The sequence below is a fragment of the Budorcas taxicolor genome, chromosome 13 (assembly GCF_023091745.1).
Source record: "Budorcas taxicolor isolate Tak-1 chromosome 13, Takin1.1, whole genome shotgun sequence".
Classification (NCBI taxonomy): domain Eukaryota; kingdom Metazoa; phylum Chordata; class Mammalia; order Artiodactyla; family Bovidae; genus Budorcas; species Budorcas taxicolor.
The window spans coordinates 65,486,770-65,505,267 of record NC_068922.1 but is presented as its reverse complement, the minus strand read 5'-3'; the positions used below and the strand labels follow the sequence as shown (position 1 = coordinate 65,505,267).

At 50.2% G+C, this 18,498-nt stretch overlaps 1 protein-coding gene across 1 annotated transcript in view; it reads right to left on the bottom strand.

Moving 5' to 3' along the window:
- DLGAP4 (DLG associated protein 4) overlaps positions 1-18,498 on the bottom strand; it is an 86,648-nt gene that overhangs the window by 20,457 nt on the left and 47,693 nt on the right. Inside the window, exons 6-8 of the mRNA XM_052651357.1 lie at positions 11,923-12,284; positions 9,371-9,459; positions 8,439-8,851 (exon numbers count right to left, since the gene is read on the bottom strand). Coding sequence (XP_052507317.1) covers positions 8,439-8,851; positions 9,371-9,459; positions 11,923-12,284 — 864 coding nt within the window. The remainder of the gene's footprint in view (positions 1-8,438; positions 8,852-9,370; positions 9,460-11,922; positions 12,285-18,498) is intronic.

Here is an 18,498-nt window from a genome sequence, read left to right as displayed (position 1 = left end):
CTGTTGAGCGGTGGAGCACTTCACTTCCACGTGTTTGTTTCTTCTTCAAGACAGGATTTTAATAGGTCTGACCTCACTGGCATGAGTTTGGGTGAACTCTGGGAGTTGGTGATGGACAGGGAGGCCTGGCGTGCTGCACTTCATGGGGTGGCGAGGAGACGGACACGACTGAGCGACTGAATAGACCTCACTGGGTAGCAGCGAGTAAACAAGAATGGTAAGCCGCCCAGCGCTCAAGGCTGATTCTCTGGAATTAGTCTTATCAACGCCCCAGGCCACAGGACTTTCCACAGGCTATAATTAAGTGCTGCTTTCATCTGCACCTCCTTCAACAGCAAGAAAGATGTGCATAACTTGATCTTGCTTCTCTAAGGGCTCCCCCTTATCCAACCAGGCATGTCCTGCCTCCATCTCCCTTAAGTTAATGACCTCTCCAGTCACCTGTGGCCCAGACCAGGGAAGCTACAGCTCTCCACTTGACTCCAACCCAGGGCCCCTCTGGCTGGTTCATTTGGAACATTCAGAAACATTTGTTTATCCATTCCTTCCTCCTCCACCCCAGGTCTCCTTGTTTCCAAAGCCTTTTCAACACAGCAGTCAAGGGTGATCTTTCTAATTAGAAAATCTGACCATCTCACTGTTACTTCAGATCTTCAGCTGCTCCCCACCCTGCCTGGAGGATAATGCTCAATACTTTGATCTGATATTTGAGGCCCCTCTCAGTGAGCTTCCTACTCTTCCCATCCCTTTCTTTCAGTTGTGGTTCCTGGAACCTGCCCTTCCCTGCTTCCTTGCCTTTGTCCCTGTTGTTCCCTCCAGCTGCAATGCCTGGAGGATCTCTGCCAGGTTTCTGCATGATATGCAGGTACCGTGGTCTCCTTCAGGCACTCCTTGGTAACGCTCTTCCAGAGATCTAAGAACAGTGACATTAAAATTTGTGGCCATAAGAAAAAAAAGAACAAAAAACAAACTTGTGGCTGTGGACTTCGCTGGTGGTCGAGTGGTTAAAAATCCACCTTCCAATGCAGGAGATGCAAGTTCAGTCCCTGGCTGGGGAACCAAGAGCCCACATGCCCCATGGCAACTAAGCCCGTGTGCAGCAACTACCGAGCCTGTGTGCTCTAGAGCCTGCGTGATAACTAGAGAGACACTGGAGAGCTGCAACTAAAGATCCTGCGTGCCACAACTAAGACCTGATGCAGCAAATAAATATTAAACACAAGAAACCTGTGGCCGTAAGGCAGGCGAGGGCCTTGCCTGGACACACATAATTTGATCAGAAAGCAGCGTTGTCAAGGAAGAACTGTGGTCCTAAGAGATAGAAGTGTCGTTATTGGCAACAGACAAAAGATGGAAGCAACCTGTGTAGCCACTGACAGATGAACGGGTAAGCAAGATGTGGGTCTTTCCCCACAGGAGAATATTATTCAGCCTTAAAAAGGAAGGAAATTCTGATAGAAGCTGTAAGGTCAATGAATCTTGAGGACATTATGCTAAGCCAGTCACAAAAGGACAAACACCATATGATTCCATTTATATGAGGTGCCTAGAGTAGTCAAATTCACAGAGATGCAAAGAATGGTGGTGGCCAAGGGATGGGGGAGGGGGGATGGGGAGTTAGTGTTTGATAGGTACAGAGTGTCACCTGGGGAAGATGAAAATGTTCTGGAGATGAACGGTGGTTTAACACAAAACCTATTTGAGAAAGGCAGCCACCTGCATGCGTGTTACTGATTCACCTGAGCAGTCAGAATACTTATCTTGAATCTAAGGGACAGAGCAATGTGACCAATTCTGTCCTTAAGTTATAGCCACAGATGCAGGGCTGGGGAAAGGGCTCCATGCAGAGTTCGGGTTCAACAGCAAGGGCTGGGACTGCTTATTGAGAAATGTTATCATGTTGAAAGAGCACATGCTTATAATACTACAGGAAGGTAATACTGTTTGGCATGACATAATTACCCTTAGCAGGGAAGCCTTTTCTCAATCCAGAAAGAATTAAGAATAGTGCCAGAAAGTTTAACCTACTCCACCAACACTTTGTCACTAAGGTATCTTTGCACCTCCACCTTAGGCTTTTTTTTTTTTTTTTTAATGTATTTGGCTGCACCGGGTCTTAGTTGCAGTATGTGGGATATTTAGTTGTGGCATGTGGGATCTAGGTCCATGACCAGGGATTGAACCGGGGGCCCCTGCATTGGGATCGTGGAGTCTTAGCCACTGGACCACCAGGGAAGTCCCCTCAACCCCAGGCTTATTCTCCTCATCTGTGCCGTCCAATACGACAGCTCCCGGTCGTATGAAGCAAGTGAGCAGCTGAAATGTGGTTTGTCTGGATTGAGAATGATAAAGTACGCACTGGACTTCTATTTTATTTATTTTGGACTTTAAATATTTAGTAGGAAAGTAATGTAACGCCTCAATAATTTTCTGTGTTGAACACATGTTGAAACACTACTACTTGGACATCCTGAATAAGATAAATGTATTAAAATCAACTTCACCTATCTCTTTTTTCTTTCTAAATGCAGTTCTAGAACATTTAAAGTTCACGGTTCACATTATATTTTGACTCTAAGTGCTGCTCTAGGTGCTCCAACCCTAGGCCACCAGGCAGGGTCAGTGGAGGACAGCATGGAATGAATGATGGTCTGTGAGCACCCTCCTGCTGCCTAGCATCTGGGATGCCGGCAACCAGACACAGGCCCCCGGGAGAAACTAGAGGGTTCTTTTCCGAAGAAGATTCTGAAGGGTTACAGGGAAAAGATACTGACGTTTCAAGATCTTCTAAGGAAAGGACCAGTTTGCCACCCAGTCACGCTAGAACAGGACGCCCTTAAACTCAGATAGGCAACAAATACGTTGGTTCAGTGTCAGGAGCACCTGCCACACTGTCACCAACAGAAATCAAAGAGAATTTCATGTCGTATTACAGCGGTTACAGCGATCTCGAAATAACGCTTACTGTCACTGCAAGACTGTATTATTTAATGCCTTAACAAAGAAGTACATATATTATCACATCACAGGCTTATTTACTATTTTAGTAACTATATCTTAATGTACCTGGCTTCCTTTGTTATCTTGACATGATTTTTACTGTGTGTTATTTGAAACCAATATTCTGAGGTGTCTGCAAGCCTAGCTCTCAGAAGGCCCTGCCCACAGACCTGCTGGTTGCCTCTCCCTGCCTCAGTGTTTTCCGTCCTGGTCTTTGTTCTGGTTGCGCCGGGTGGTCACTGCAGCTTCTGGGCCTCTCTGATTGCAGGGCGTGGGCTTAGCTGCCCTGTGGCATGTGGGATTATAGTTCCCAGACCAGGGATCAAACTTGAGTCCCCTGCATTGGAAGGTGGATTCTTAACCACTGGACCACCAAGGAAGTCCCTGTCCTAATTTTAATTTTTATTAAATTAATATATAGTCATAATTTTAAAAAAACAGAAGCACAGCAATAGAAGAAAAATAGATAAATTGGATTTTATTGGAATTAAAAACTTTTGCACATCAAAGGACACTATGAAGAAAATGAAAAGACAACCTACAAAATGGAAGAAAATATTTATAAATCATGTATCTGACAAGGGCCTATTATCCAGAATATGTAAAGAACTCCTAAATTCAACCACAAAAAGACAAACAGCCCCATTAAAGAGACTATTTGAATATAGATATTTCTCCAAAGATTCACAAATGACCAATAAGAACATGATAAGATGCTTAGTATCAGTCACTAGGGAAATGCAAATCAAAATGACAACAAGATACTACTTTATACCTACTAGGATGGCTATAATTTTTTTTTTAAAGATGGAATAACAAGTGTTAGCAAAGCTATAGTGAAACTGGAACCCTTATGCATTGCTGGTGGGAATGTAAAGTGGTGCAACTGCTATGGAAAACAGTTTGGCGATTCCTCGAAAAGCCAGACAGAGAATTACCATGTGACCCAGCAATTCCACTTGTGGGTTTAAACTCGAAAGAACTGAAAATTGGAATGAAACAGATTCTTATATCCAGTGTTCACTGCAGCGTTATTCATAGTAGCTAAAAGGTGAAAAAACCCAAATGTTTATCAACAGATGCATGGACCAAATAAATGTGGTATCAGTATTTAAATACAGTAGAATATACTATTCAGCTATAAAAAGGAATGAAGTTCTGATATGCTACAACATGGATGAACCTTGAAAACATGCCAGACACAAAAGGACAAACACTATCATTCTACTTACATGAAAGGTCTAGAATAGGGAAATTCATAGAGACAGAAGGCAGATTAGAGGTTACCAGGGGCTGGGTGGAGAGGGGAATGGGGAATTACTGCTTAATGGGTACAGGATCTCAATTTGAGGTGATAAAAAAGTTTTGGAAATAGATGTTGGTGATATACAACATTGTGAATATAAGTAATGCCATTGCATTACAAACTTAAAAGTGGCTAAAATGGCAGGTTTTATATATATTTCATAGTAACAAAATGAAAAAAATTAAAGAATTACCACATGATCCAGCAATTCCATGCACAGGTATATACTCAAAAGACGAACACAGGTAGTCAAACAAAATCTTGTACGTGAAATGTCCACAGCGGCATTATTCATAATAGTTTTATCTGCTATTATGAGTTTTATCCTGCTATTAGAGAGTTTTTATCCTGATGGTTAAATAATTATTTCGTCTTTGATATTATTACTGTATATTACTAACACACCAGTATATTACCATGACTTTTTTGCTGTTTTTATATAATTTGCTTTTGCTAACTCTAAAATTAAGTTCTATTTTATTTTTTGGCCATGCCACATGGCTTGAGGGATTCTTAGTTCGCTAACCAGGGACTGAACTTGGGACACAGCAGCGAAAGTGCTGAGTCCTAATCACTGGACGGTCAGGAAATTCTGAAGTTTTATTTTAAATTAAATCATAAGATTAAAAAACAAGAGGGACTACTAGGCTAACAATAAAATCAGCAATGTTATACTCCATCCCTTCCTACTCCTGGGTTAGTTGCTCACTTTTAATATGAATAAACAACCAAAGATTACTGGACATTCCAAGAAAGATTCCAACCGAAAAAGATACATAGAAAGAAGGATCTAAAGGAAACAGAGACAACACAGAGACACGTGAAAACTTAAATAAATATATATGTAGGTCTTAGAAAGGTAGAAGATACTCTATCCACGTAACAAGGAAAAAATGTTATTAAAAAGGAACAGAGTAACAAAGTGCTGTTATACGGACGGCTCTAATAAACATTTGATGGACAGAGTGAAGTCAGGAAAACCTCCAAATTTCAATAGATTTCTCCAGTAAAAGATACACAGGTAGCATATGCAAAAATGCTATACACTTTATTAGCCACCATGGAAACACAAATCAAAGTCACAACAAGGTACTACTTTACCACGGTGATGGCTATAATCAAAAAGAGCAGTAATTACAAGAGTTCGTGAGGAGGTGGAGAAATTAGAACCCTTGTGTGCTGCTAGTGGGAATGTTATAAACGGAGCAGTCACTATGGAAGTTCAGCAGGTTCCTCCAAAAGTTAGACACAAAATAACCATGTGACCCAGCAATTCCACTTCTGGTTACATACACAAACTTGTACACAAATGTGCATAGCAGCATTATTCACACTAGCCTAAAAGTGGAAACAATTCAAATGTCCATCAATAGACAAATGTTTAAATAAAATGTAGTATATCCATAGAATGGAATATTATTCCATGATAAGGAATGAAAACTTGATACACACTACAACATGAATGAGCCTGCAAAACGTGTGGCAAGAAAAGGCAAAAGTGAGACACAAAAGTCCTGTCATATGATCATACTGTATGACTCCATTTGCATAAATGTCCAGAATATGCAAATCCACAGACAGAATTAGTGGTTGCTAAGAGACAGTGGGGCGGAGGCGATGAGGAGTGACTGCTTAGTCATGGGGTTTCTTTATGGAGTAATGAAGATGTCCAGAATTCAGATAGTAGTGATGGTTGCACATCATGAGTGTACTGACTGTACTAATGGTAACACTGAAAAGGGGTAAATTTTATGGCATGCGAATTATATCTCAATAAAGCTGTTATAGCATGGAAAAAAAGAGAAAAAGTCTTCCAGAAAGACAGACAATAAAAAGATAAGAGACAAAAAAGATGTGAGACAGGATCAGCTCAGCAAACCCAGCATCTGAGTGACAGCAGTTTCAGAGAGAGAAAGCAGAACAAGTAGAAGTGAGGGAATTGTTTTTTAAAAATTAATGCAAGACTATTTCTCAGAAAGAAAAGGTCTCCACATACAAGTGGCTTATTAACTACTGGCACAAAGACCCATTCCAGGACACATCATCTAGAACCTTCACAAAAGAAGTGAAGTGAAGACTCTAACAGCTTCCAAGGACTAAGAACTGGACCGGCCTCAAACTTTTAGGCACAAGTGAAAGTCTTAGTTGCTCAGTCGTGTCCAGCTGTTTTGTGACCCCATGGACCGGAGCCCACCAGGCTCCTCTGTCCACGGAATTCTCCAGGCAAGAAAACTAGAGGGGGTTGCCATTTGCTTCTCCAGGGGATCTTCCTGACCCTGGGGCTGAACCCACATCTTCTGCATTGCAGTCAGACTCTTTATCATCTGAACCACCAGGGAAGTCCACACTTTTTTTTTTTTTTAAGCACAAGTAATGGAAGCTAAGTATAATACAGCCTCTTTAAGGTTCTAAGGGAAAGTTATTTTCAATTTTATTTAATATTATATATATATATATCTACAGTTATATAAAAATAATTGGTATTTATTATTTTCAGCTTTACATTCAGCCAAACTATATGAGGTCTGAAAAAAGATATGGTGGTTTCCAAAAATTTATCTCCAACTGAAGGTGTGCTCCAGTAAAGTTAAGGACTAAACCCAGGAAAGCAGAAGACCACATGGTCCAAAAAGCAGGAAAGTAGCTAAGGGCAGTCCCAGGTGAAGAAAAGGGAAGCCTCCGGACAGCAGCTAGGTAGCAGGCCTAGAGAGCAACTTGGCCAGACCAGAGCCGGGGACAGAGGGCACTGGGAAAAACAGGAGATCATGAGATGATCTGATACGTCTGCACACCTGGGAAACAATGTCAATGGTGGGCTGGCAGATCTTGTGGGGCATGTGAAAAAAATTACAAATAAGAGCTTAGAAAACAAAGTATACAGAAGAGGAGGCAACCATTTATTTTAGGGAAAATAAAATGTATGAGACAATGAAATCATACTACAAGGCTCTGCAGTGAATATCATTTCCATGCTCACAGTAAACAGAAATATTGGTTGTTTTTTTAACCCTAAACTGATGTAATATATGGAGGGTGGGGCACAGGAAGTGGAAGTGACAGAGCTAAATATGAACTATTATAGCAGATTTCAATACATGATGATGACTAATGAGAGGAAATGAAAGGCATTCCCATTTAAAAAAAACGAATGAAAGAAATATTGAAGGTAGATACCAGAAGACAGAGCAGTTGAGAGCTGAAGGTGGGGAAGGCTGAGGAAGAAGGCCAGAGGGCTGGATGGTTTCTATCAGAAGCAGTTCAGGATCCATGCCACTGCTCTGATTTTGTAAATGCTAGTACTGTAAGAAGTTATTAGGCATATACCTCACAACAGTTCCCTGCTGTGACATCAGAGCTGGGAACTGGCCTAGAAACAGTGGAAACAGGGACTTTGCATCTTCAAGGGGTGTCTTCCTCAGGCCCTGCCCACCAGGGCTCAGTGGGATGCTCCATCCCTTCTGGACATTCTGAGGACCCGTCCCTCCTGCCTGGTCTGTGGAGGGGAGCAAACTGGGGGCCAGAGCTCCCCTCCCCTGTATCAACCACCTGTGACTGCAGGCTCCCTACATATTCTCAGGGGAATTTTTGGAAACAGGTATGGTGTAGACAGAAACCAAGTGGGGCAGTAGATGATCTCCGTCTCACCCGTTCACAGCTCTGCACACCCTGCTGAGCCCACAGGTAGATGCTTGATGCTTGGCACACAGTAGGTGCTCAATAAGGAACTGCTGAAGGCGTAACTATGGTGCCAAGTTTCTGTGCTTGGTACTTCATCAGACCTTGAACAAGCACCACTACATCAGAGGGTAGGACTATCTCCACATTACAGGTAAGGAAACAGGTTCAAGAAACCTGGCCAGGTCACTTCCCTAGTAAGGAAAGAGCTGGGATTCAACCGCGGGGGTGGCTGATCCCACAGCCTGTGCAACTATCAGCTGCTGACATAAATTCTTTCTGGAAAAAGGCTGGTTATGTAGGTGGATAGAAGGAAGAAAAGCAAGAATGAAAATAAGAGGTGGGTTCACAACTGAGCCAAGAAGAGAACTTAAAGAGACTCCCCCTGCCGAGCCCTGGAGACTTGGGGCTGGCACCCCCACCACCCGCCCCAGCACGCCAGCCTCGCAGTACCCACCTTCTTCAGAGAGGTTGTTCTCTTTGGTCTCCTTGTCCATCTGGCAGCACCAGCCCTCCAGCCGCTCTGTTTCTGCCTGGAGCAGCTTCAGGAACCAGTAGCCGTCCCGGCGGCAGGCCCCAGGCTGCGCGGGCTCTGCCGGGGAGCTGGAGGAGGTCTCCAGCCAGGGGTCAGGCGGGGGCAGCGAGGATGCCTCCAAGGCAGGGTCGCTGTTGTCTCCATAGGAGAGGTTGCGCTTGATCTGGGCAATCTTGGGGGCCTGCCGGGGGCCGGCATCAATGCTGATGGAGTTGGGGTGCGGGGTGCAATCTGGGAGGCTCTTCTCAGAGGACTTACAGCTCGAGTCATTGGCATCCTGGGTATCCGAGTCGGTGTCCCGTCGGGAGGACATGCTGTGAGAGGGGGCACTGCTTCTGTGGGGGGTGGGGACAGGAAAGGGTGAGTCACCAAGAGGGTCGGAGACCAGAGGCCACCCCGACCCGGACACACGGGAGACAGAGAAACGGATGCATCGTCTGCTCACCATGCGCCTGAAGCGGGTCCCACAGCCCCGTCTCATTCTCAGCTCAGCCCCCGCCCTGCCCGCACACACACACACAGACAAGGTCATAAGGTTGCCTGTTTACTGCAGCGGGGCCAGGAAGCCCACCAACATTGGGGGTGCTGGGCCATGACTCCGCCCAGCCTCAGTCCCCATGGCTGATTCCTCTCAAAGAGCAAGTGCTCACCCTTGCTCATCAGCACACCAGCCGCCCTGCCCGCGCAGCCTCCCACGCCTGGACCACCGCCCGCACCCCCAACCCAGCTTGGTTCTTAGAAATCCAGCAAGGAGAAGTGGGTTAGGGAGAGCAGGAGGAGGAGGCGCGGGAGAGGTGAGAGCGGAGGGAGGGAGAGGAGAGGGGAGAGGCAGCCACCACCTCGGTGCCACTTACCGCCAGTCGTCCTCTACCTGAACCCCGATGGACTGGAATTTGGTAGCGGGACTGGGCTCCTCGTTTGGCACTGGCTGAATGCAGTCAACCTTATTGAAGGACAACGACAGCCACGGCACGGGGACAAAGACAAAAATAAAAAAACAAACACCACACTTGCTGCTGAAATTCACATTAGTGGGACGACGCAAACGGACGAGCGGACAGACGCACACGAGGCATGCGGACACTGCACGTGGGCCCGAGGCCGGACCAGGTGAAGCCGGGCACTGCTCATTCGCGCGGAGGCGGGCGGGCAGGCGGGCGGGAGGTGGGATGGGGTGGAGAGGACCGCCTTTCCCTACTCTGAGGAGGGTGCCATCACATCGATCGCTTTGGGTCCGTTGTCCTCCGAGAGGTGGGAACCGTTCCTTCTAGTCCTCTCCTTTACACGCATCAGAGAGAAGAAAAAAAAAAAAAAGGACAACGAAAGAGAAAGAAAACACACACACACAAAGCCACAGCCGTTATCTGGTGTAGTTGAAGCCAGGCTGTCTCGAGGCAGAGGTCACTCCCCCAACCCTGCAGCTGAAGGGCAGGCTGGGGGCGCCACACGAGGGGCAAACCTTGGGCAGCAGTTCTGGTTTTGAAAGCTGTCACCAAGGCCACAGCCGGCCCAGTCCCTGGGCCCTATGGAATGCCATCCCTGGGCCTCGATCACACTCGGCTGAGGTTACCTTCAGCACCAGGTGGGCCGGGGCAGCAGTAGGACCAGGGCCACGTGCAAGGCCAGCACTTTCTCTATACCAGGGATGCCCTGGGCCTACCGTTCATTCCTGGGACTGAGGTACGTGGCCACAGAGTAGCCAGGCCAGCCTCTCCATCACTGCTCATGAATGAGGGAGAACCCAGGTTTGAGCAGTCTGAGGCACTAAGGGATAGGACGAGGGTTGTTGGGACTGTCACTGGAAATTGGAAGCTCTGGTCTCCTGGCTTCACAGAGGCCAGAGAGGCTTCCTGGGACGGGGCTGAGCGCCAGGCACCTCCCCACCATGGAGGGTGTGACTGCATGTCTCCTTCAGCTATAGCCAGTTCAGGGGACGAGGCATCACCGGCTCCCAAGAACTGCTTGGAGAGCTTGGATGGGAGTGGGGTGATCCGACAGGGAGACGCCTGGGTGGGCCCGAGAGCCAGAGTTCACAGCCCCGTGTGAACCTCTGAGTGAAAGAATCAGGATGACTCTGTCTCTCAGGTCTTCTGTAAAGATGAGATCATCTGGTTTGGCCAAGGAGAGGGTGGGGCTGCCCAACCAAGACTAAGCGATTTTCTGTACCCCTCAGAATCCCTCCAGAGTATAGGCCAGGGGCTGAACTTATGAAGGAGACCAGAAAACACAGTCTCCCGGCCAACTTTCTTCTTGTATCCGTGGCGAAAACTGTAGCCTAGAGCTGCCTAAACTCTGCCTCCCCAAGAAGCAAGTGCAAGCAACTGGCCAGTGAGCCATCTCTGGTCCATTCAGCCCTCCTTAGAGTCCCATGTTCCTTCTATAATTCTGATGCTTTGTCGTGCACTTGGCCAGGGGTGGCCGGGGAAACGGAGATCCTGTCTGATCTAAGCCACCACGCACGCCACCTGGATGTCCTTGATCGGCATCTGGGTTAGGAGGGGCTCTGCCTTCCCCAAGCTCTCAGCCCACTGTAGCTGCCCTCCCCACTCCCCACCTGGAGTGTGCTTTACTTAATTAAGGATGTAGAACAGCTCTTCAAAGTTGCCAGGCGGGGCCCAGGTTTTCCCCACTCAGCTCAAGTACTGCTATGAGGTCATGCAGGAGGCACCGCGGTGGGGGGAAAGCTAGTGCACCGGCCCTGCTACGCGCAGCGGTCACGAGTGCACTGAGAGCCTGGCTTCCGGAGGCGTCTCCTGGCTTTGGCCCCTTGGTCCCAGGGAATTATCTGCCTGGATCGTTTCTTGTGGAGGGAGGCGTCAGGATCAATGTCCCACTTCTCAATCTGTTGTGGGCCTGGCACCTTGAGCAACCTACCTGTCCCCAAGGCCCGAGAAGGCTCTGGGCAAAGTCCCCCTGGAGCAACCCCCAAGGCTCCAGGGCCCTGGGTCCTGGTCCCCCCGGCCCTTGGCGTCTACGCTCCACGCTGCTCCCACCACCAGGCAGGGCTGCAGCCTCCGCACCTGAGCTGACCTTGGATCAGAAAACTGTCGGGCCAGTCCTGTCTCTCACACGTCGGCTGGCAGGGCAAAGGGTGGAGTGAACAGACAGACAGAGGACAGGCAAACAGTGGACAGGAGATGGCTGGCTGAGTGTAACTACATTCACCGGGACAACCCATCGTTGGAGCAGGGACACGCGCCCACAGCTGCATGGCCCACACCACGTTCGGGCGACCTCGAGGAAGGCATGGCTTATGGGTGGAATTTGGTTTGGACACTTGGGGCCGACGCCCCAAAACAGACAAACCACCGTGACCCAGGAGACCTAGTGGGCCTCCGCCAGATGTAATTACACGCAGGCAGGTGCGCGGTGCAGGCCGAGGACAGAGTGCGAAAGGGGCCCCTACTTGTATTCCTATAGATGACAGTTTCCTTTTGGGGACGGCCTCGGGGTGGGATTCGGAGCTGGTCAGCGTCCCTTGTTCGCTCTTCAGAGCTGCATGTTTTGGGGGTGGCTCAGGGGCCTCGGGGGCTGGGGTGACGCTGCCCCGTGTCACGCTGGGCGGGCGGGTACTGCTGTCCAGGCTGTCCGAGGAGTTGCTCAGGCCAGACTGGCTCGTCACTTCGCTCTTGTGGTCCTGGCTGTCCAGATAGGTGTCCTGGGCAGACTCGGTGCTGCTCTGGACTGTGACGGAGATGAACGGCTTTGACGTGGTGCGTGGAGGGACCGGTGGCGGGGTCTTCTTATACGCCACTAGGCATGATGAACCTGCAGATGGGCGAGAGGAGGGCAGGGGAAGGGTGAAGCCGCCAGCCCTCTGGAGCCCCTTTCAGGGCTGAGGCCCCACCTGACCCGACCCTAGCTCTGGCCTCGGTGAGGATTTCTGGAGGAGAATGGGGGTCAGACACAGCCATGACCAAGACAGACAGACCCGAGCCCTGCCCATCCTCAAGCTGCGCCAAGGTCAAGTCTAGTGGGGGATGCCCAGAGGGACCAACAGACCCTCCCCCTCTTAGTCCCACACAAAGGGATTATCCAGCTGGGGCACCCGCAGTGATAGCAGAGGTGTGGTCAGGACAGGTGAAGAATGGTTAACCTTGCCCGTCCTCAAGCCCAGAGACCTGCCACTCCCCTTCTCGGTCTTTCCCTCCTACTCCGCTTTCCCTCCACCCTGCTCCTCTGCTGGAGGCCCCCTCCCTGTCCACTCAAAGACCAAGGCAGCCTTCAGGGCTCAGTTATCCTTCCCCACAGGGTGCCATTCCCACCCCACCACTCCCACCTCATGACGTGAAAACCCCACACACCAGTCTGCCTCCCCCAAGACTCCATCGCACCCAGTCAGACTGTGTCCAGCAAGACTCAGGGAACTAAGACCTGCCCTGGGTGGGAGGTAGGGTCTCAGAGTCCCATTCCGATCCTGGCCCAGGGCTGGCTCGACTCTCGGTCTGAAACAGGAGATGCTGGTCAACTAGCAGAAGCTACTTCCTCTGAGGGGTGGGGTCACATCCAGTGGCTTTTCTCGTCATCTTAACTCCAACTGCCCATTCCCCAGGGAGGATGGAAACAGCCTCTACCGAGGTGAGGCCCACAGGGAGCAGGAGCCAGAGAAGAGGCTTTAAGCCTGGCCTTCAAGGGGCTGTCAATCAAGGTGATGGTGCCGGCCCAGTGGGAACCCTCGAAAGGAGGCTCAGAGCCACCGGGGCCATGGACAAGGGACGGGAGAGCCCATTCATCTGCCCCATGAGACATCACTGCGGAAACACCAGAATGACCAAAATAAGAAACGGGGACACCACCGAATGCTGGTGAGGATGTGGAAAAATGGAATCACTCGTACACGGCTGGTGGGAATGTAAGATGATACGACTACCCTGGAAAACGATCTGGCAGTTTCTTTTAAAATGAAACATGCAAATATCACACAACCCAATAACCACACTCTTGGGCATTTAACCCATAGAAATGATAACATGTTCACAAAAAACTTAGGCGTGCATGTTCATGGCAACTTTATGTGATATAGGCCTAAACTGGAAACAACCCGGAAGTCCTTCAATGGGTGAGCAACTGCGGTGCACCCAGACCATGGGAGACCACTCAGCAACCAACACAAAGGAACAATGATGTAAGCAACCACTTGGATGAATCTCAAGTGAATTATACCTCGTGAAAAAGCTATCTCAAGAGTTACAGATCACGTGATTCTATTTATAAAACATTACTGAAATGACCTAATTATAGAGATGGGAACAGATTAGCAGTTTGTGCGGAGACTGGGGGAGAGAGTGATGAAGAGGCTGGAGGACTTGGTTATAAAAGGGTGACAGGGAAGACCCCAGTATGTGCGAATTGATGGGAACTGTGTATCTTGACCATGCTGGTGGGTACAGGCACCGGCACTTGTGATGAAAGCACAGTGGATTAAATGCACCACAGGTGATACAAGTGAAGACGGCGAAACCTGAGTTAAGACTGCTGGGCTGCATCTGTGTCAGTATTCCGGCTATGACAGCAGCCTGCAGTTCTGCAAGATGTCATCACTGAAGGAAACGGGGTAACGGGTACCAGGATCCTGCTGTATTATTTCCTGCAAGTGTATGCAAATTACCACTGCCTAAAAAGAAAAAGCCAACTCATTGGAAAAGACCCTGATGCCAGGAAAGATTGAAGGCAGGAGGAGAAGGGGACGACAGAGGATGAGATGGTTGGATGGCATCACTGACTCGATGGACATGAGTTTGAGCAAGCTCCAGGAGACGGTGACGGACGGGGAAGCCTGGTGTGCTGCAGCCCGTGTGGACATAATCAGACACGACTGAGTGACCAACAGCAACAAAAATAAAAAATGTAGTTTAGACAGTCCGCCTGTTCACCTGACAGATACGTGTACTAGGCCAGGCCCGTCCTGGGGACTGGGAAAGCCAGGGGCCCCCCTCAGCAGAGCGACAGCTGTGACTCGAGTGCCTCACCACCAGAGGCCACCACGGAAAAGCCCCGGAGCCTCGCCTCGTGCCCGCCAGTCTAGGCAACCCAGTGCTCTGGGAGCACTCAGCCCCTTCTCCGTTCAAAATTCCCCAGCCCTGCTCGGGGAGCCCCTCAGACACACACACCTGCTACATCACTGAGGTCAGACAGCCCAGGGCCAGCATGGCTGACTGCTTTCTCGTTCTGAGGGAGACACACCTAGGGGTGAGCCAAAAGTTTACCACTCCCCAGCCCCTGTGGGAGACTGGACTGGTTCTCTGACCAGGCCCAGGGTAGTCTCCCTCAAGAGCTGACACGTAGAGCAGTCTGTTGAAGCCCACAACCCACAGAGCCCAGACTCACCAGGGATTTCATGATTCATTTGTTTGGCTGGCCTGAATGTCCCAAGGAAGCTTCAGTGGAGTTTTCTTCCCCACATCAGAAGGAAGAAGCCTCAATCTGCTCAAAATGCTTAAAGGGGGACACCTCCCTAAGAACATCTCCCTAAAGGGGATGGCAGTGAGTGTGAGGACCCAGAATTGGGCTCTAAGCCTAGCTGAGGCCCTGTGATCACAATCAGGGTCCTTGTCCCCAACCTGTGTTGTAGGCTGACACTGGCTTGAACGAGTCACTCTGTGCAGGGACCCGCCCCACCCAAGACACAATGGGACCCTCCACAGTCAAAGGCCTGTACAGAGGGCTAACCCTCCAGTTTCTCTCTCAGGGTGTGTATGCCAGAGTCCTGCTGATGCACCCACTCATTAGAGAGAGAGAGAAAGTGAACTAGGGAGGCCAGGCCAGATAGCCAGATGTGATGAAAGAGAAGTGAACTTATCTTGGATTCTCTCTGTCTCCGGGGGCACAGGTGATAAGTGGTGTGACTAACGGAGTGGATTTTGAGGCCTTGGGGCCTCTGTGGGTGGGAGGCATCACTCATCTGTGAGCACTGTACGCTCCCCACCACCCCGAGCCAGGGCAGGAGGATGGGGCCTGACTCTACAGTACAGCTCTCATTTCACAGGCATGAAGTGCCGAGAAATACAGGCCGACACCTCTGCAGCCCCTTCCAGCATCCAGATGCAGCCAGTCTGTGTTCTTAACTCCTGCACTTCCTCCCACCTCAGGGCTTTTACACATGCTGTCCCTTCTGCCGGAAGGCTTCTCTCAGCTCCTCACGTCTCAGGGGTCACTTCCTCCCAGAGGCCTCCCCTGACTGCTCCCTAATCTTGTGTCTCTCAGGATCTCCATCAGAGCACCTGCCACGTTTGTCATCTGCTCATCTCAGCATTTACTTGCCAGTGGTTACAGGCCTGACGTGGATGGGGGACTCTGTCTGTCTTGGCACAGCAGGTCGTATCCCAGGCCCATGGTGACGTCTCAAGCACAGAAAGCTCTCAATAAGTATTTGCTAAATAAGAAAAAGAACCTCACCACTACAAAAAAACCCCCTCCAGTGCCGAAAATCAGGATTTAGCCATAGTGAAGGCTTCTGGCACTTTAGAACCCGAGGTTTTAGTCCCGTCCCAACTTTGGAGCCTTTTCTTCTTGGTCCCACCTTCCCACGCCGACAGCCTTACCTTCTGCCCTCCCACCCCTTCAGCATGCCCCTTCGAGCTTCAGAGAGCCCACCCACCCTTTCCCAAACATGCCACACTCATCATGCACCGAAGCCCTCTTGCACATGCATCATCTCAGGCAAAACCCCTCTGCACATCCTCCGTGTTTCCTGCCCTCCGGCCCAGCCCTCCACCCCCAGCCCTTTCTGGCCCAGGCAAAGTCTGACCCTCTCCTCTGGAGCACTCAGGCCCATGGCCAAGCCTCCGACTGAGTGTGTGTCCCATGCGTGTCGGCAACCGGGCCCCAGTCCAGAGGGTGCACAACCATCATTTGCCAATGAACTTTAGAGGAAGCAAATGCCCTGAGACCCAGGGTTTTGGTACTGGCCAGGATGCGACTGCGGCCCTCCCTGCCCTGTGTGCCACACTCGACACCAGCGCGGTGAGCGGGGCCAACTCTGCGTCCATTCACTCTGGAAAGCTTCCAGACCTGCCCTGGGGAGCTTGGGGATCACTCCATGGTGACCGGCTCCTCCAGCTGGTTCCTGTATTTTTAAAGATTCTAAGAGAAGTGTCTGCTGAGCCCTAGCACTGTCTGCGCACTGCACTGCTGAGCCCTGGGGACAATGTGCCTCCCTGCCTTCACCTTGGCCCAGCCGGTCCCTCACGCCCAGGATCAGACAGAAGCCAGTTGTGTGAGGCTGCCTGGCCCCAGGCCCCAGACATCCAGCCCAGTCTCCCCACCCTACTGTGCACAAGCACTCGCTTCTTCTGAGAAGGAGCCCCCTTTGTCTCATTTCTGCCTTCTGCACCAAGATTTTACCCAGCAAACTCTCAGCTTGGAATAAATTTGCTTCTGCACGTTGTTTGTCTTTTTTAATGTCAAGATACAGAAGATGGCCAATCAGAGTTCAGGTGCTCAGAGGAGTGGCTGTGGTTCCCTAGCAACCTCCAGATGCTAGCCCCCCTGCAAATGCTTTGGAGGCCCAGCCCAGCCCTCAGGTCTGCTGGTGCCCAGGAACCGAGCAGGAAGCAGCCTCAACAGTGTGGGAGCCATGGCCACAAGCTCTGCAGAAGAGCCAGTGGACCCACCCGAGACCCCGTGCAAATGGAGCTGACCTCCCTTGCTGGCTCTGCCAGGCTCCAGGGAGGGCTTGTTGGAGGAAGGGCTGACTGAGAACCTGTAAGATCCCTCTTTGTCTCATGCAACGGGTCAACACGCAGCTAAACTGGGCGGCTCACTTGCTATGGTAAAAACAGAAGTCAAGGCTCCCCACCCCCTCGGCCTCCAGTTCCTCTTTATTCCCTGTCTCCCTCCCCAAAGCAGAGGATGCTGGGAGAAAATCCCAGGACAGACTGGCCTCTGAGATCCACTTTCCTGTTGACGGCCCACATGCCCCCTGCTCCTGCCTCCCTGTGCCAGCCTGGAACCACCTCCCTCACTGCTCCTTAGAACAACAACATCAAACTTTAATTTCAAACACCAGCAAGAGGGACTGGCGGCACTTCTCCCCCCAACATCCTCCTGGGGAGCCAGTGCACACAGCCAGGTGCTTCCTAACTGCCTCCCCATCCTTCCCTTCTCTCTTGATTGACAGCCAGGCCCCCAGACGCCCCACACTGCTGCTCCCTGACTCCTCGTCTTCCTGTCTTACCTTTCCTGTCCCTCTTTCATGCTGATCAATGGGCCACTTAAGGAATCCAATCACACCTCTGCTTTGAAACTTTTCAGTGGTCCCACCACCCACCCAGTGGAATTGGAACAAACCCTTCAGTTGGGGGAGGGGAGTGGGGGGTGGCCTCAGGGCCTCCAGAACCTACACTGGCCTCCCACCCCGAAGTCCACAGGAGCCAAGAGGTTACCAAGGTGACACTCTGGGGAAGACAAAGCCACAAAGCTCAGGGAGTCCCAGCCCTGTCCAGAGGGGACGCGCTCAGGACACACTCCTGTTGGTGTCAGTTCCAACACTAACCGCAGACCTCACTGAGCGAGTGCTCCACCTATACCCAGCCCTCATTATTGACAAGTCTGTAATGCAAGTTTGCCTACACGCTAAGACTCATCTGTAACCTTTAAATCAACACTCGTGGGGCTTTGGTGGCCACTGGCAGAGCCCGACACGCAGGTTCCCAGCTGACACTGAACAGGGCGACCCCGTCTTTCTGTTTCAGCTCATACTGTAAACACGCCTGCTTTTCCTAGCCTACTTAATGCTGCGCTTTCACGTTTGTGTGTTTTTGTTGCTGGTGGTGATTTCTCAGTTTGAAATGGCCCGAAGGACAGTGCTGAAGTGCGGTCCCGCGTTGTTAAGTGCAGGAAGGCTGTGACGTGCCTTATGGAGAAACCGTCTGGGTCAGACAAGCTTCGTTCAGGCGTGAGTTACGGTGTTATTGGCCGAATTCCACACTGACACATCAACAATATACTAAATAGGTGTCTTTAACCGAAGCCTCGGTGTTTT